Here is a 16,971-nt window from a genome sequence, read left to right on the forward strand (position 1 = left end):
ACGTAATTCTCACCGTTATCAACGGGAAAATGTTTTCCGGGCACCAGTGAAGCGCCAGGGATGAATGACCTTTGACCTTCTTTAATCATGATCAACACTGGGTGAGTGATTTTTTTACTGACAAAAGAGTAGTTTTCTAACTTGTAAAGAAACAAGTACTCTTTTGTACGACTAACAACTGATACTTAAGATGAGTAGACTGTATTAAAAGGTGCAGTGGACAATACATGACGCGATTTTGTTGTAAAAAGGGACGGTTTTGTACGGGTTCTCGTTAACGGTGTACTAACGAATAGCAAAATATTCTCCTTGGGACCTCTATTTCCGACATCTTAATTATTCATCATCGAACGTGTGGGGGCGCACTTCTGCCAGTGTACCATGCACAAAATTTGGCGTTATGTAACCCCAAAATGCTCTCAAAACTCTGATATTGATAAAACATAGTCTCTTTTGGAAGTAGAAATAATACAACCTTATTTCAACAAAACGAATTTAAACTTAACAAAAACATGTCAACAATTTAATTAGAAAAAACACAGAAATAATTTAACGTATAAACAAAATAAAAAAATTAAAAAAATGATTGTCATGATTGCACTGCAATGAATTGAATTCTGGTTTTAATTTAAAATTTAAACGATGCAAAAATTTAAAAAAAAACACTGCAAACATGGAACCCACCATCTACCACACTAGACCCAGTTAAACTGTACTCATTTTTTTCGAATTTTGACATTATCGGTCGAATGTCAATATTCAAAAAAAGGAGTACAGCGCCCCAGTTACTGGGTCTACTTGGGTACCGGTCAACTCGGTCCCAAGCCAACTCGGTCCCAGTCAACTCGGTCCCAGTAAACTTGGTCTCAAGTCAACTCGGTCCCAAGTCAACTCGGTCCCAAGTCAACTCGGTCCCAAGTCAACTCGGTCCCAAGTCAACTCGGTCCCAAGTCAACTCGGTCCCAAGTCAACTCGGTCCCAAGTCAACTCGGTCCCAAGTCAACTCGGTCCCAAGTCAACTCGGTCCCAAGTCAACTCGGTCCCAAGTCAACTCGGTCCCAAGTCAACTCGGTCCCAAGTCAACTCGGTCCCAAGTCAACTCGGTCCCAAGTCAACTCGGTCCCAAGACAGGGAAGCTTGCAAGTACACAAGTAGAACATACATTTCATTTGAATTAACTATTTTTTTTTTGGGGGGGGTAACAGTTGGAAAAATACCTATTTACTTTCAAGTCAACCTTTGGACTTGATAAGTAAAGCTTTGATTTAACATTGTGTGTCCAGACTGCACTTAGCTTGAAGCAGTGCATTATGTGATTGTTGAAAGCAAACAGATACAGTGATTCTTGGATTGATACTCAATTGCCACATGTCCACTTTGCATTCAGCTGCTGAAAAAAATGACTGGAAATAATGGGTATGTGTAGAAGATTTAATGAAACTTATCCAGAACTTTTTCAATCAGTCAGTATCATCTGCATGTTTTGTCAGATTCCGTTGGACCGGGAGACTGCACTATTGAAATGATTGATTCAGAGTCCAGTGGTCCGTGTGTTGAATTTTCACAGTTCAGCTGATCAGCGGATATTGATCAGCTGATTTCCTAATCATTTTTGTGTGAAAACAGTACCATAGGAAACTGCAAAACGACATTAAAGGGTCTATGTAACTTTTGTAGGACAAAAAACACAATGTCCACAGATTTACACTAAACTTACACAGTTTGAAGATAATGATAGTAGAAAGCTTCCCTGAAAATATTACGTGCTGAGGTGCTGTAGTTTTGGGGTAATGAGTAAAACAATGTCATGAAAATAGTTTTCGTCTCATGAGACAAAAATTATTTCAAGCATTTACAAACGTATTTTCATGACATTTTTTTACTCATTTCTCAAAAACTACAGCACCTCGGTAAGTAATATTTGAAGAGAAGCTTTCCAGTATCATTATCTTCAAACCCTGTAAGTTTAATGTAAATCTATGGACATTGAAAAAGTACCCAAATCCTTTAAGAACTTGGCCATTTGTTATTTCTTTTTGCAAAACACAAGTCAAGTGTCAGATTTTGTTTGGTTGATGAATGATCATAATAAATTAGGAACATTGCTTTTGAGTTTTGATATTGCTCAATGTCTAAATCACTTATCAGTTTATTAGGCATTGTTACAACTCTTGAGCCTTTTCAAAACACGGTAATAAAATTCATCTTCAAACATAAACCAGCCAAAATATAGGTTTGTTTCATGTGACACGACTTTCATTTTGATGAATTACAATCTTTTTTTTTACTTGACAGAAAGCTTGCAGGGCGTACCCTTTTCATCACAGGGGCCAGTCGTGGCATCGGCAAGGCCATAGCCCTGAAGGCAGCCAAGGATGGAGCTAATATCATCATTGCCGCTAAGACTGTTACCGCTCATCCCAAATTACCGGGAACCATCTATACAGCTGCAAAGGAAGGTGAATACACTTAGCATGGACAAATCTTGCTTAGCAGATATATGGAACTAGCCAAAATACTTTATTTTCCAAAGTACATATGATCAGACACACCGTAACATGAGTTCGGTGCATTTGAAAGCTTAACCTAGGCACGCCGTCTCGTTTTGATATGAATGAAAATTAGTTTTTATAACGTCAGGGAAAGATTTCATCAAGTGTTTTCGCTCAGAAGATATTTGGATTGAACAGTTTTTGTACACACTGAATTTTTCACAAATCTGCTGTGACGCGCAATCACTCTGGAAAGTGTGTGCGATATAATCTGTTGTTATTGATTAAACTAAATTGTTGTTTTTGACATGGATACCTCTGGAGAAGCAAATGATGATTTTTTTTAGTAGCGCTGGCTCACTTTGTGTAGCGTTTTGCTCTGCTACTCACGAGGGAAATCATTCACTGAACAGTATTATATTGTTTTCCTTGTTTCTAAACAGTTGAAGCAGCGGGCGGCAAGTGCCTCCCATGTGTAGTTGACATCCAGAATGAGGGACAGGTCCAGGCTGCAGTGGATGAGGCCGTGAAGACGTTTGGAGGCATCGACATTCTCATTAATAACGCCAGCGCTATCTCACTGACTGGAACGCTGCAGACACCAATGAAGAAGTATGACCTCATGAACAACGTCAATACAAGAGGAACTTACTTGGTGTGAGTGGAGAAGTCTTTTTGATTTGGGTCATAACTTTTATGTTTCCAGAAAACTCTTCTTTAATATGGACATTTTTAGTGCTTCGTATCTGAAGGCAATTCTAACACATGAAAAACAACTCTGCTAAACGACAGTATTTAAAGGGAAGGTACACGTTTGGTAATTACTCAAAACAAATGTTAACTTAAAAACTTACTTGGTAACGAGCATTGTAGAGCTTATTGATAGTACAAAACATTTTCTCCCTAAATTAATTAAAGACTTCTAGCTAGAAGTCTTTTATTCCTATCTGAAAGCACACACATTCGTCCAACAAGGGTGTTTTTCTTTCAGAATTTTCTCGCAACTTTGATGCTTATGATGGGATACACCAAGTGAGAACACTGGTCTTTGACAATTATCAAACGTGTACAGTGCCTGTAAAGCTAAGACTGAACAAATAAGTTTTCAAGTTAGTTTTGAAGCTGGAGAGAGTGTCTACTAGTCTGTTAGTCTTAGGTTCACTGGAGAGCATTAAAAATAGATAGGCCAACGTGTACAAAAGAAATGTTGTTACTTGGCGAAATCTGGCTTTTTCATTTCATAAATTTCATTTATTGTTTCACAGGGTAAGAAAAAGGAGTTACTAAACAGACAGTTATTAAAAATAAAAGTACGCTAAAATGATTACCATAGACTAAACAAAGTAAACCTGCTGTCGACACTGCTGTCGACATTGCACTGAAATATATCAATATTTTTGTCTTATTTTATGTTCAAATTTAATTCCCAAACTGTACCATTGTCTGGGTAAGGTATTTACTAAGAACTTGTGAACATATAAATTATTTCATAATCCTTCTCTTTGTTTTCAGTTCAAGAGCCTGTATACCGTACTTGAAGAAAGGCATCAATCCCCATATTCTAAATCTTAGCCCCCCTCTCACCATGCAGCAAAAGTGGTTCAAAGGTCACGTAGGTGAGTTACTGTTTCTTTTTGAGTCAATTGAAAGGTTGAGATGGTGAGGTGTTCCTTGAAAGCTCACTGCTTGTTGGTAATTATTCTGTCAGATTGGTTAAGGTGTGTCAGCTCATATCCCACGCCTTTTGGGTCCGATGTCCCTTTAAGAATGACAATTTTGGGCAAAATGACAAGAAGCCAAATGCTATTAATAAAAGTATGTATTTAAAGGGAAGGTGTACACTTGGTAGTAACTCTTAAAATTAATGGTTATAAAATGATACTTGTTTAAGATGACCGAACCACCAGTACTTGAATTTGATGCCCTAATCCACTCATCTATTGTCAAGGCCAGAAACTCCATCCACACTCGGTCAGCACCAGAATTTAAGTCCGGTGCTCTGAACTGCTCGGCCACAATACTCTACAAGTGTCCTTCAGTCGTGAGGATTGGTTCTAATAATGATTTATATATATTTTTTTTTCCAGCCTACTCAATTGCCAAGTATGGGATGTCGATGTGTGTGCTTGGAATGTCGGGAGAGTTCCAATCAGATGGTGTTGCAGTCAACGCTCTGTGGCCCAAAACAGGTATGAATCTTGGTATTTTCATCTATTTGACAACTTTACGGTTTTAGTCTTCAAGAAAGACTCTGCTAGGGTCGGAACATCGGGCCATTGAATATTCTTGTGGCACTAACACCATGGGTCCTTTTTGTTGGTAAGCAGTTTGCAACGGCTAAATCTACATTCTACCTTTACAGTAAAAATCTGAAAAATTGTAATATAAATTGCCTGAAAAGTCTAATAAAAGCCTACACCTTGCTGACATGAGGGTCAGCCCTTGCACTTGATAAAATGTTCCTACTTTTTCTAAAAGGACCAAATATCATACCTGGAATTAACTTCTTGATATTAATTCACCCATCAGCAATTTGGACTGCAGCCATGAGCATGTTGGGAGGTGGGGAAGATGCCATCATGAAACAATGTCGCACCCCGGACATCATCGCCGATGCAGCTTACGCCATCCTATCCAAAGACAGTAAATCATACACCGGGAACTTCTGTATTGATGAAGACGTCCTGAAGGAAATCGGAGAGACTGATTTGGAGAAGTATGCTTGTGAGCCTGGTATGTCCGATCGAAAGACCGATTTCTTTTACTTGTACATTTAGATTTGTGGCGTGTCTTGGCCCAGTGGTATAGGCGTCAAACTCCCTTGGTGGGTGGTTGAAATGACACCTCCACAGTTGTTGGAAGTTTGACTTATAATAAGGAAGCATAAACACCGATAAACCATCAAGTTTTTTAAACATTGTGTGTGCGTCCTAGTCTGTAATGTTTCCCTTGCTTGTACTTTTATAATACCAAGTATTGAAGAGTAGGAATTTTTTCTCGTTTTAATTCTGCTTTTCTGAAAAAAAACTTCTGCTCCAGTAAACCTTTTGAGCTACGAGCTTTGCAGTCATGTGGATTTTTATATATTAAAAATCGAGCCCCGAACAGTTTGAGTAATGAATACCTTATATCCCATCTCATTTACCTTCAGGTAATGACCTTCTACCAGATTTCTTCTTGCCTGACGAGGAACCAATGGACATTAAGAGTCAGCTAGAGAAAGGAGGCGGCAAGCCGGCTTTCTCTGAAGAAGCAGCAGGCGGCAGCGGGAAGATTGAGAAGGTGTTTGAGAACATCCGAGGATTGCTCGATGAATCTTTTGTCAACTCGACGAAGGCTGTTTATCAGTTTGAACTTAAAGGTAAATAGAGAACATTTTCCTGTTAGTTTTGTTCTGAAGTAATAACTACAAGAAGGGTCTCATTCAACTATAGCGAAAGTAGTAGTCCCTTATCTAAGTCCTACCTTCCGCCCAGGTAAGAGACAGAGTTAATACAGTAATAAGCAGGACAGTTCTTTTGCAGAACTGAGAAGTCTACTATGCCGTAGTAGAATATAAAGCAAGACAAGATCTCAAAAGAACATAATCTACCAAGCAAGATGTTATACACATGGTGTTACTGCAAACCAAATTTAAATTTATACGTCACCATGCAATGCCTCAACTCCCATATACTTATATAAGTCTTTTGGTATCTTCACCCTGTCACCAAGTTAATCTGCATCATCAGTTCTTATGCAGTATGCAGCACCAGGGTCCAGCTTTCTCCAGAAGACAATCAGAGCATACTGATTGAAACGTCGAGTTGAAACCAACGGTTCTTTTTAGAACCACCCCAACTCATTAGAGATTATCATTACATGGTGATGCCACAAACCTATATCGTATTTCCACCATGCAAAGTTTCAAATCCTACTCACCTTGTATTTTTCTTCTTCTTCTTCTAAGGTGCTGAAGCAGGAGAATGGTACGTGGACCTGAAGAACGGCTCTGGCAGTGCCGGCAGCGGAGCAGCTCCAGGTGGTTCCCCAGATGTCATCATGAAGCTGGACTCCGCAGACTTCTTGAAGATGTTCCAGGGCGAGCTAAAACCGACTGCAGCTTTCATGTCCGGTAAACTCAAGATGGATGGTGACTTGATGAAAGCCATGAAGCTTGAGACGCTTATGAAGAAACTTCCATCTTCTAAACTTTAGTTGGGTTTCTTCAGAGTCTGTATTCTTTAAGTGTATTGCATTAGAGCATCAAGGTTTTCAAACTAATGTTTCAAACTGGCATCAAAATAATTTAGGTTGTCATGCTAACTGGCAAACCAAGTGTTTACAAGCTATCCGAGTCTGTGTCTTTGAAATTTTCACGTTAACCTGTCCTCAGGCCGGGTTTCATACAGCTGCTGAAGCAGAAAATATTGCGTAAAAGTTTTCTGCTTAGCGAAAAAAAATATAGGTTACCGGTCAAAATGGAACATTAACATTGCATTTCAACTGGTAACCTTAATCTGGTAAGCATAATGTTGCTGTGCTTAGCTACTGTTTGTTCTTAAGCAGCTCTATGAAATTAGGCCCTGGCACGAAGTGAGCAAGACAAACTGAGCAATGACAGCCCCATAGAGCTGCTTACCACATAATTCTCTGCTTCAACACCCAGTAAATTAATGTGATTCTATGAGCTGTAAGCACAGAATTATGCAGTAAGCAGAGCCATGAGATGGGGGCCCTGTACTATTTAGAGGGTTAACCCCGATTCATAGTTCCTGCGAAGGAGTATGCAAAGCCGATTTCGACGTCACAGTAATGTTTTTTCTGCAAATGTTTTCACAGGAGTTTAACAAAAGACAACTGTTGGGAATTATTTGTTTGCACGTTTGTGACGTCCAAAATTGTATTAAAGGCAGTGGACTCTATTGGTAATTACTCAAAATAATTATGAGCATAAAACCTTACTTGGTAACGAGTAATGGGGAGAGGTTGGTAGTATAAAGCATTGTGAGAAACGGCTCCCTCTGAAGTGGAGTAGTTTTCGAGAAAGAAGTAATTTTCCACGAATTTGATTTTGAGACCTCAAGTTTAGAATTTGAGGTCTCGAAATCAAGCGTCTGGAAGCACACAACTTCGTGTGACAAGGGTGTTTTTTCTTTCATTGTTATCTCGCAACTTCGACGATTGATTGAGCTCAAATTTTCACAGGTTTGTTATTTTATGTATATGTTGAGATACACCAAGTGAGAAGACTGGTCTTTGACAATTACCAATAGTGTCCACTGTCTTTAACTCACATTCGCGGGAAGTATGAATCGGACTCTATCCAGTTTGTCACAAACTCTTAGGAGCGTCAACAAAAGCGATGACTCTAATGCAAAATATTTACTTGTTTACCATTGCAATATTTTTTTGTATTTAAAACAGGTGTAATGAATTGCAGTTGACATAAATAATGACATTTTGAAATGTGTTTGGTTATCAGTTGTGTTTAATAGTTTTCAGAGGTAGAGTCACTATGTACAACTATTAGTTTGCAGTACCTTTGGAAGACATGTACATAAAACAGCAATGCAATTAAATGTTATTTAGGTATAAAAAGGTACTGTAGACAATTTCATTTTGGGACCAAGAGAAAATATTTCATTTTAACTAATAGCTACACATTCAAGTTCAGACTGCTCCAGGTCTCAGGTTCGAATCCCGTTACAGTAAATTTGTTGTTGTTTCTCATAGACTAGAAAAGGCCTTGCCGCCACAAATATTTAAATTTAAGGCCTTTTGATTCCTGGTGATGCACGTGTAACACTAACTGAATGACATGGGATAAAGAGAACACTACTTGTGGAATTAATCATTACACTACTATTAATTGATATTATTTTTTTCAGGGATACAAAATTTAATTTGTTTATTTTTGTTTAGGTTTGTTATTTTATGTACATGATGGGATACACCAAGTGAGAAGACTGGTCTTTGACAATTACCAAACGTGTACCTTCCCTTTAAGGCAATCTCAGTGATCTAGCGGTACAGTAAGACATCTTGGGTCGATTTCACAAAGAGTACAGCTAGTCCCAAGTTAGGACGAGTAACTCGCCCTAATTAGAGATAAGACTAGTCTTAACTCTTCGTGCAATCCACCTCTGCTTTAGCAATGCAAAGGCCGTGGGTTCAAATCACACCCAACTGATTTGCCTGTGGATTCCATCACGGAACTCGGGAGGGGAAAGTACCGAGTGTACAGTGTTAGGGTCAAAACATAATGATACTGTACTTCTATTAATGCCTAATCTATTTACACTTGATACATTTGTAATAGATTTTGTAATTATGTTATGTAATAAATACAAGGTCGAAAAAGCAACCCTATTGTCGTTGATTTACTTAACTATAACGATGGTCATGATTCTAGCTGTTGTATTTCCCGTTTGATGTTGTCCCTTGCTTGTATCTCGTAAAGCTCTCGAAAGTCTTGAGTAGCAAAGATGTTGGGCGTCTTCAGAAATTCTTTCAGGATCTTGGAAAAACAAACAAAACAAAACATGTAAAAGTTATACAAGCATGCAAACGCTGCATCGCCTAAGATGCACACTACACTGTAAAACACACGGGGGGAATTAAATAAAAAAATGCACAACCAAACTATTTGTGAAGACGACGTCGGGTACATAGCAGTGCCATTTTATTATAAGGAGACTGGTCTTAAACAATTACTAAAACTATACCCTGCCGTTAATGCCTTGTTCTGCTGTAGTATCTCTTTACCTGTGCTCTAGCCGTCCTATACTGCATCTCAGGTACATGAATGTATTCTGCTCTAATCTTCTGAGCGTAGCAGGCGTACTCCGTTTCTGGTAATCCCAACACTTGCATATCAAAGTCTAGAAAGTAATGCTCATCACTGCTACCGTACCTGGAGGGGAAAAGTTAGAGTTCGCAAGTTGTAAAAAAGCAATTATTTTAAAGTTATCTTGGGTTTTTGTCGGTATTGTGACAGATGTGTGATGTCACAGATTGGATTGTTTTCTCTCACCAACGAGCCAGTGGCTGGCGTCCTACTTCGGTCACCTGTATCAATTAAATTGGTTATGATGTCGTCATTCTCGTTTAACTGATCAGTGGAAATTTGAAATAGTCTTTGCTACAGACGCAGTGACAGGTATGTTATTGCTCTATTTGATTTTTAAGACTCATTTTTGTCTGGCACTTTGTGAGATGTGCTGTGGCGAAATCTACAACCAACCTGCCAGTAACACCGGGTAAACCCTCTTCACTTAACAAACAATAAGTGTTCTTGGTTCTTTTACCTACATTAACAGTAACTGACGGAAGAAGCAACAAGGGTTAAGTGTCTCGCCTAAAAGACACATGGCAACCATGCCCAACGACCAGAACCCACACTCTGCAGATGGCTAACAAGCTCGATAGTTACATTTTTAGTAGTTTCTTGAACATTATCAATGAGTCGAATGAAGTATAATATTTGGAGATGGGGGAGCTTGTTCCACAGGTAAGGGCCACAAAACCAAAAATGCACCCCTACCAAGATCAAACGTTACACACCCTCATTCAAGGGTTCAAAGTTCAAGATTAAACTTACATGCCAGATACTTGGTGTGCTTCAGTGCTATGCATCTTGGTAAGGCGAATCAACCTATCCACTTCTTGCACCAATTCCGTGTCGCTGTCCATCAGACATTCCCCGGCAAACGATCTGAACAGTTCGGCACTTTGCTCTTCATTGTCTCCTGCCTTAGGGTTGTAGATCACACTGATTTCAAAGAAGGAAAAAGTTTTATTCATAAATTCATAAACACCTGACAGTTTCGTTATTCCTGTTGGTGGAGAGTGTGTCACATGGATTGGGGGGTTTAAACGGTGGAAAATAACAGCTGGAGCTGATTATAACCAGTTGTTTTATAATCAGAATTTTAGCAGGCTAGCGCATAACCTCGCTCCAAGGGGTGATCGATCGATGTGCCATTTTGGCCCATGAATACGAGGATGCATACTACTACTTCTACTACGCGCACGAATGCATATCCGAAAACTGTCTCGGTCATGACAAATGCAACAAACGTACAGAGCTCAAGGAAGTCGGAAAACAAGTTTTACAGACTTTCTTACTTTATTACGCCTTTTAACTAAAAAGGCATTTATTAATGAGAATAAAAGAGTAGTGACTACTTCTTAAACCGACATTTAAAACCTGGGGCATGACGTCACAACAAAAGGACGAGTGTTTGTTTGATTATGCGGGGAAGCTAATCGAACGCACCCAATGATACCTCCGCAGCTAGCAATGAAATTGGACCCCGATCTATACTCACTCATGGAAGAAGATCGCCCATCCAACCGCTTCATGTGACGTCAGCTTACTCTTATATGTGCTGAAGAGCCTAAACATTGCTGCGATGTGATCCAATGTGTGGTAGTGTCTTCCATCTTCAGCGTAGTGTTCACATAATCGGACCCACCAGGATTCAGCTAGGGAGGGGGTTGGGCTGCTTTGTGTAACTCGCTCCTCCTCCGTAGTGAGGTTGCTGGTTGATAATAAACTCAAGAACTGTGTCTTCAAGCTTAGCGCAGTGAGTGATGGACTGTTCATGATGTGTTTTGTCAACCGGCAATTCCAATTTCTAATTGAGTTAAATAAGTAGCGGCCATAAAACGGAAGAAAGTTTGTCCCTCATTAATATTTCTGTGCAAAGTTGAATGTCTGAACCATAATAACTGGTACTTGTTTGACATTTGGATGTCAACCTTTAGTAGAATGAGGAAATCAACTTCACACCACCAGTGGTATGGCTTTTTTGTAACATAGTATTTGATTTACAACAGGAACGTTAGTCCTTCTTGTGAAAATATAGTGAAAATTGGTGGCAGGATACAGAAAGTTTTCCAAAACATGCATTGACCACCAACCCGACTTCCTTCACAAAAAAGCCATACCACTGGTGGTGTGAAGTTGATTTCCTCATTCTACTAAAGGTTGACATCCAAATGTCAAACAAGTACCAGTTATTATGGTTCAGACATTCAACTTTGCACAGAAATATTAATGAGGGACAAACTTTCTTCCGTTTTATGGCCGCTACGGCAACGTTGTTGAAATTTCACCTTCAACAACTTTTTACACAGTCTACACAAATTTATAATTTAACCAACAAACCAGAGCAGACAACGAATGACTACACCGATGAACCATGGAGGTAGAAATGGATGGACTGAAAGCTAACGCCCTGATGGTTGTGGTAGTAAGTAGCACCATGGTGGTAGAATGGTAGCACGACCATGGACTCGGAGGAAGGATTTCCTTTTCCACAGGTCCAGGACAGATCGACTAGCAGGCTGACCCTCTGGATGACCCGTCATCACCGCACCGACATGAAATTGACGCACTACCGAGACGACTTTTGATTTTAAATTAAAGTAAAAAATTATTTAATTGGAACACACTGATAGCTTTTTACTCACTTTACTAACCAGTAGATAGTCCGGGCTATTCCTGTCCATGTAGTACTATTTTCCTATGATGACAAGTAGTAAAATCGTAGACACTTACAGTAGAAGTTTTGTCTTGTGTGTGCGGTGTGTGTGTGTTGTGTGACAGACCTGTTTTGCGTCGTCTGCATTGTATAGTGAGGTAGTAAAGTCACAAAGTGATCTCTTGAGGGGGCTAATCAAGATCGCCGCTCTAGCGCTCTGTGAATTAAAGATGCTATGTCAGATTTTTGGCCGATTTGACCCAAAAATTTTGATTTAAAATTCAATTGATGTTTTGATGGGGGTCGATAAAGTTACAACCTTTCATTTGAGCCATTGCTCGAAAAAAAGTCCGCCAATTATGAGTAGCACTGAAATAAAGTGCTCAAAATTAGTTTTTGTTGGGATCCCGACAATATAATGACGTGACCAATTCTTATGTGTTTTATAAGAAACGTTTTAAATTTTTGTCATGGTTCCTGACCATTAAAAGTAAAAGTAAAACTTTATTTTTCGTTAGAGCGGGTGATACGCTTTGAAATACCATTCACTCAAAAAAATATATTTGGGGGCCAAAACTCTGACATAGCATCTTTAATATTGAACTTTAAAAAAAATTGCTACAAATTTTTGGCGGCACATTATGTGTTGACATACACATTGACAGAATAAAATAATAATAATAATAAGATTATCAAATTTCTTGAGCGAGCTTAAAGGATGTGGGTACTTTTTTTGACACACAATGTCCACAGATTTACTTTAAACATACACCGTTTGAAGATAATGATAGTAGAATGCGTAATTGGTTGCCGAGAGGAGGTGCTGTAGTGTTTGAGAAATAATGTCGTGAAAATACGCTGTTATAAATCCTATAGGAATCCTATTACATTATACTATAGGATTTTCAAAAAAAAACAACTAACAGGCCTTGAACACGACGTTCAAGTTTTAAAAATACTGTCGCTGAAAAAAAAAATGTCTTAATTACTTTTTTTGTTTAATTAATTGAATCAATGATAGACCGACGAAATGATACCCTGACTCAACTAGTGACATTCCCGTAAAGATTTGTAGTAGGCCCTATATTTTGTTCTCTTAAAAGAAACCAACATAAAAATGCGTTGTATATAGCAGAAATGAGAGTCAAAGGATTTGTAATATAAAAGCATTACCGCAGTAACGCTTCTCAGATTGTATTCCTGTAGGGATTAATTCTTTCTATTTTGATCAAATTGGACCTTGTTCAACTCTGGAATATAAGTGCGGTATAAGGAGTAAGGTCTAACAGCAGTTGGATAGTAGGCTCTACAATGCACCAAACGATCGTAACAAGCGTTACCGCGGTAATGCTTCTCAGATATTTGGACATAATATTCAACCCTGAAAATTAAATGCAATAAAAACTTGTTGAATAAAATTGCACGGCAGCTTTGGTAGGCTATAATATGTATGGATATGGAACAAAAAATCGTTTGTATTCTCCCCAAAAATTTAAATAAGGGAATCGATGTGTGGTGAAGAGGTTTTCAACTAGGGGTCTAATGCCTGCCTCCGTTCTCCATGATCCCATTCCATAAGAGCAGTTAAATAAAATGTGCCCCCCCCCCCTCAACTTCCTATCCCATCCCATAACAGCAGTTCAATAAAAGGTGCCCCCTCCACTTCCTATCCCCGTCCCACGTGCTCTAATGCCTCCGTTCTCCATGATCCCATCCCATAACAGAAGTGAAATATAATAGATGTTAAATTTGCATCGGGGATAAAGAATATATATATATATTTTTTTTACCCATACACCGATGTGTTAGCACTGTATACTCAGTACTTCCCGAGTCCTGTGAAAAAAATATTCCGAGTCCTATGAAATAAAAGGTGCCGCCCCCTTCCTATCCCCGTCCCACGTGCTCTTACCAATCCCTGCCTCCGTTTTCCATGATCCCGTCCCACAGTTTTTGCTTGTACAATCTGAAAAATCAGACATGCCGGTATGGGCAAATTTTTAGATTCAGGGTCAACAATTTTCGCTGATTTTATGGTTTTATGATCAGAACATAATTATTAATAGAGACATTTCATCAGTGCGGACCTAGTAAATAAACCAAAGTTCGAGATAAATTGATAATTTTAAGTCAAACACCTGAAGTATCTGCCATGCCAGGGGTCGATTTCACGAAGCGCTATCGAGGCGTCGTAGCTCAAGTTACGACGTATACTTCAGATGTTTCCAAGTTTGGGTCAAACAATTTTCGGTGATTTTATTATTTCAAATGACACAAAACAGACTACTAAAGACATTTCACCAGTGCAGACTGAGTTAATCAACCAAAGTTTGATATAGCAACAAGAGAACAATATAATTCGTCAAACCATTTTAATAACAGTACTAGTTTCAAATCAATCAGCAATTTAAATTTATCTTTTTTTTATACACTGTACATTACTTTACAATGTGTTGATAATCTTACATAATTATACAATATTGTCTCCACATGGCCCATTATCTTACACACAAGTATACAATAAAATATTGATAAACAAAAACAACTCAAAGTTGTAATGACTGGAACCGAGTCTAGTCCCTTACTAAATTACCATTTCATTTCAAAAGATCAAACAAAAAAACACACACAAACGCAAACAAACCAGGAATATAGGTTTTAATATAATAGTTACAATGTAATCGCTTGTGGAAGTAAGGGAACGATACCAACTGACATGGAGTTTGGTGCTTACCTAACTGTCTTCCCCGGAGTTTTTAGTGACTGTGTGCATGGCTAGTACAAGATATCAAAACTACTGTTTCCTGGGAAACATTTCATTTGTTTAGCTAGGATTATGGGGTGTTGTGGCCGAGTGGATAAGAGCACCAAACTCAAGCTCTGGTGCTTCTGCTCAGCAGAGTGTGGGTACGAATCCCGGTCGTGACACTTGTTTCCCTGAGCAAGACACTTAACTATAATTACTTCTCTCTACCCAGGGGTAAACGGGTACCTGTGTGGGCAGATTGTTCTTGTTATGTACTTGGTTTAGCCGAGTAGCGCATGCACACAGGTTGTACACTCAACGGGGAGCTGAGATGGTTTAATAAATGATTTAAGGCCCAGTGACCGGGGGTATTAACGTCCGACAACCCTCGGTCGTGAAAAGCGCTATATAAAAACGGATTTTTATTATTATTATTATTGTTATTATTATTAGGATTGGGATTAGGATTAGGATTAGGCAAAGATCCTGAGACGTTAATCCATCTGAAGGATTTCATTTTGAAGAATTGAAACCTCATACTGTTGCTATCTGTACCATATGAAAGACAAAATATTTTCACAACAGTTTCTGTTAAAGGAACCATTGCCTTTGATCAGTCGAGTTGGTATTCGAAAAGTGTTTGTATTCGTTTGCTGTAAAATGCATGTGGTTGGAAAGATGTTTTTAAAGTAGAATACATGAACCATACATATATGCCTCGAAATTGTGTGGTTTTCCTTTTGCTTTGCAAACTAGCACGGTCGGCAGCCATGTGTGGGAGTCACAATTTCGAGGCAAAATTTGTGTGGATCATTGTATTCTACTGTTAGAACATCTTTCTACCCATATGCATTTTATAACAAACGGTTACAAATGCTTTTAATACTGCCAACTCGTCCGATCCAAGGCAACGTGTCCCTTTAAACACACGACACTAAAATTCCTACTTTATATGTAAAGAGTTTTAGTAATACAGAATTTTAAGATGCAACCTGTATTAAAGTGCATTTATGTACGATACTAACATTACAATCAGCAAAGCAAACAAAACAAATAATAAGACAAGAAAGAATAAATATTTCCAACAATCCTTTCGTCTGTATTTATAATTGTGTTGCTACCCTTAGACTTCTCACTTTGTCTATCTCAACATATGCACAAAATAACAAACCTGAGAAAATTTGAGCTCGGTTGGTCGTCGGAGTTGCGAGATAACGGAAAAAAGCACCCTTGTATCACGAAGTTGTGTGCTTTCAGATGCTTGATTTCGAGACCTCAAATTCTAAACTTGAGGTATCGAAATCAAATTCGAGGAAAATAACTTCTTTCTCAAAAACTACGTCACTTCAGAGGGAGCTGTTTCTCAGAATGTTTTATACTATCAGCCTCTCTTATATACTGATAATTTTTTTTAGTAATTACCAATAGTGTCCACTGCCTTTAAAATACAGTCTTAACGTTTATTTGTGTTTTTAAAGCACTGTTTTTTTATACTCAGTACTTTCCCTGAGCTGTGAGAAAACAATCCACAGGCAAATAACTTGGGCGCGCAAGTACTGAGTATCGGTGCTTAAAACAAATCGGTGTCAGGGTAAAACAAAACAAAATATATTCTTTGACCCCAATGCAAAAAGAAAATAATCTTTTGTCTGTATTTGTTTACTTCTCATATTTTTCTTTTCGCTTATGCATTTTTCAATTGGCAGAAATATACTAAAATATATTTTTAAACATCAAAAAAACTATTTCTTCTTTAAGTACATCTTTTTTCTGGGCTCACACATTCAGTAAAAAGTATTTAATTTAAATCGTTTCTGCGGAGGGAGGAGAGGAGAAAAAAAACAGACAGAGGCTTTTACCACGAATGAAATACGTTTAAGTTGGAAGAACAACTTGTCTACATTTATATATGACCTCTCCCCGAACTTGTATTTAATCATTTTCTTACCATCGTGCGAGTGTAAAATAAGAAAAATTTCTCTATACAGTTTTCTAAATTAATGTCATTATTGTGTAAGAAAAACAGATGAAAATCATCAGATAAGTTGCAGGTGCAAGGAAACCTAATATTGTTTTTGAGTAGGTAACTTACAACACAAAAAATGGAAATGCGTTTTGTGCAAATAAAAATGCTCTTGAAAGTCGTGGTTTGAGACCGCGATTGAATCAAATGACTTTGGCTACAGCTTTGTCTCTTGGCTGCAATGGCACATTGAAGTATATTACTCGTGGCATTACAGCCATTTAGCCATGTGACCCCAGC

At 38.4% G+C, this 16,971-nt stretch overlaps 2 protein-coding genes across 3 annotated transcripts; one reads left to right on the top strand and one right to left on the bottom strand.

The window, feature by feature from the left end:
* Positions 1-24: 24 nt before the first annotated feature.
* Positions 25-7,445, top strand: LOC117297532 (hydroxysteroid dehydrogenase-like protein 2). Its single transcript, XM_033780621.1, has 8 exons — positions 25-101; positions 2,296-2,459; positions 2,936-3,149; positions 4,005-4,108; positions 4,580-4,681; positions 5,022-5,225; positions 5,644-5,853; positions 6,442-7,445. The coding sequence occupies exons 1-8, from the start codon at positions 88-90 to the stop codon at positions 6,687-6,689; spliced, it is 1,260 nt and encodes a 419-aa protein (XP_033636512.1). The 5' UTR covers positions 25-87; the 3' UTR covers positions 6,690-7,445.
* A 499-nt stretch (positions 7,446-7,944) lies between these two features.
* LOC117297350 lies at positions 7,945-12,098 on the bottom strand. 2 transcript variants are annotated; one of them, XM_033780329.1, is made up of 5 exons: positions 11,952-12,098; positions 10,805-11,113; positions 10,075-10,245; positions 9,240-9,387; positions 7,945-8,991 (listed from the first exon to the last, which is right to left on the bottom strand). In XM_033780329.1, the coding sequence occupies exons 2-5, from the start codon at positions 11,080-11,082 to the stop codon at positions 8,875-8,877; spliced, it is 714 nt and encodes a 237-aa protein (XP_033636220.1). In that variant the 5' UTR covers positions 11,083-11,113; positions 11,952-12,098; the 3' UTR covers positions 7,945-8,874. The 2 variants fall into 2 exon arrangements, with proteins under 2 accessions (XP_033636220.1, XP_033636221.1); XM_033780330.1 differs by lacking the exon at positions 11,952-12,098 and adding an exon at positions 11,647-11,731.
* Positions 12,099-16,971: the final 4,873 nt, after the last annotated feature.

The sequence above is a fragment of the Asterias rubens genome, chromosome 12, assembly GCF_902459465.1.
Source record: "Asterias rubens chromosome 12, eAstRub1.3, whole genome shotgun sequence".
In the NCBI taxonomy this organism is placed as follows: Eukaryota; Metazoa; Echinodermata; class Asteroidea; order Forcipulatida; family Asteriidae; genus Asterias; species Asterias rubens.

Excerpts from the sequence above, each read along its gene's own strand:
- LOC117297532 (XM_033780621.1), top strand. Across the intron at positions 4,682-5,021 it reads CGCTCTGTGGCCCAAAACAG|CAATTTGGACTGCAGCCATG; the intron begins GTATGAATCTTG and ends TTCACCCATCAG. Across the intron at positions 5,226-5,643 it reads GAAGTATGCTTGTGAGCCTG|GTAATGACCTTCTACCAGAT; the intron begins GTATGTCCGATC and ends ATTTACCTTCAG.
- LOC117297350 (XM_033780329.1), bottom strand. The coding sequence starts at position 11,082 with ATGAACAGTCCATCACTCACTGCGCTAAGCTTGAAGACACAGTTCTTG. Across the intron at positions 10,246-10,804 it reads TGGGCGATCTTCTTCCATGA|TGTGATCTACAACCCTAAGG; the intron begins GTGAGTATAGAT and ends CTTTGAAATCAG. Across the intron at positions 8,992-9,239 it reads ATAGGACGGCTAGAGCACAG|ATCCTGAAAGAATTTCTGAA; the intron begins GTAAAGAGATAC and ends TGTTTTTCCAAG.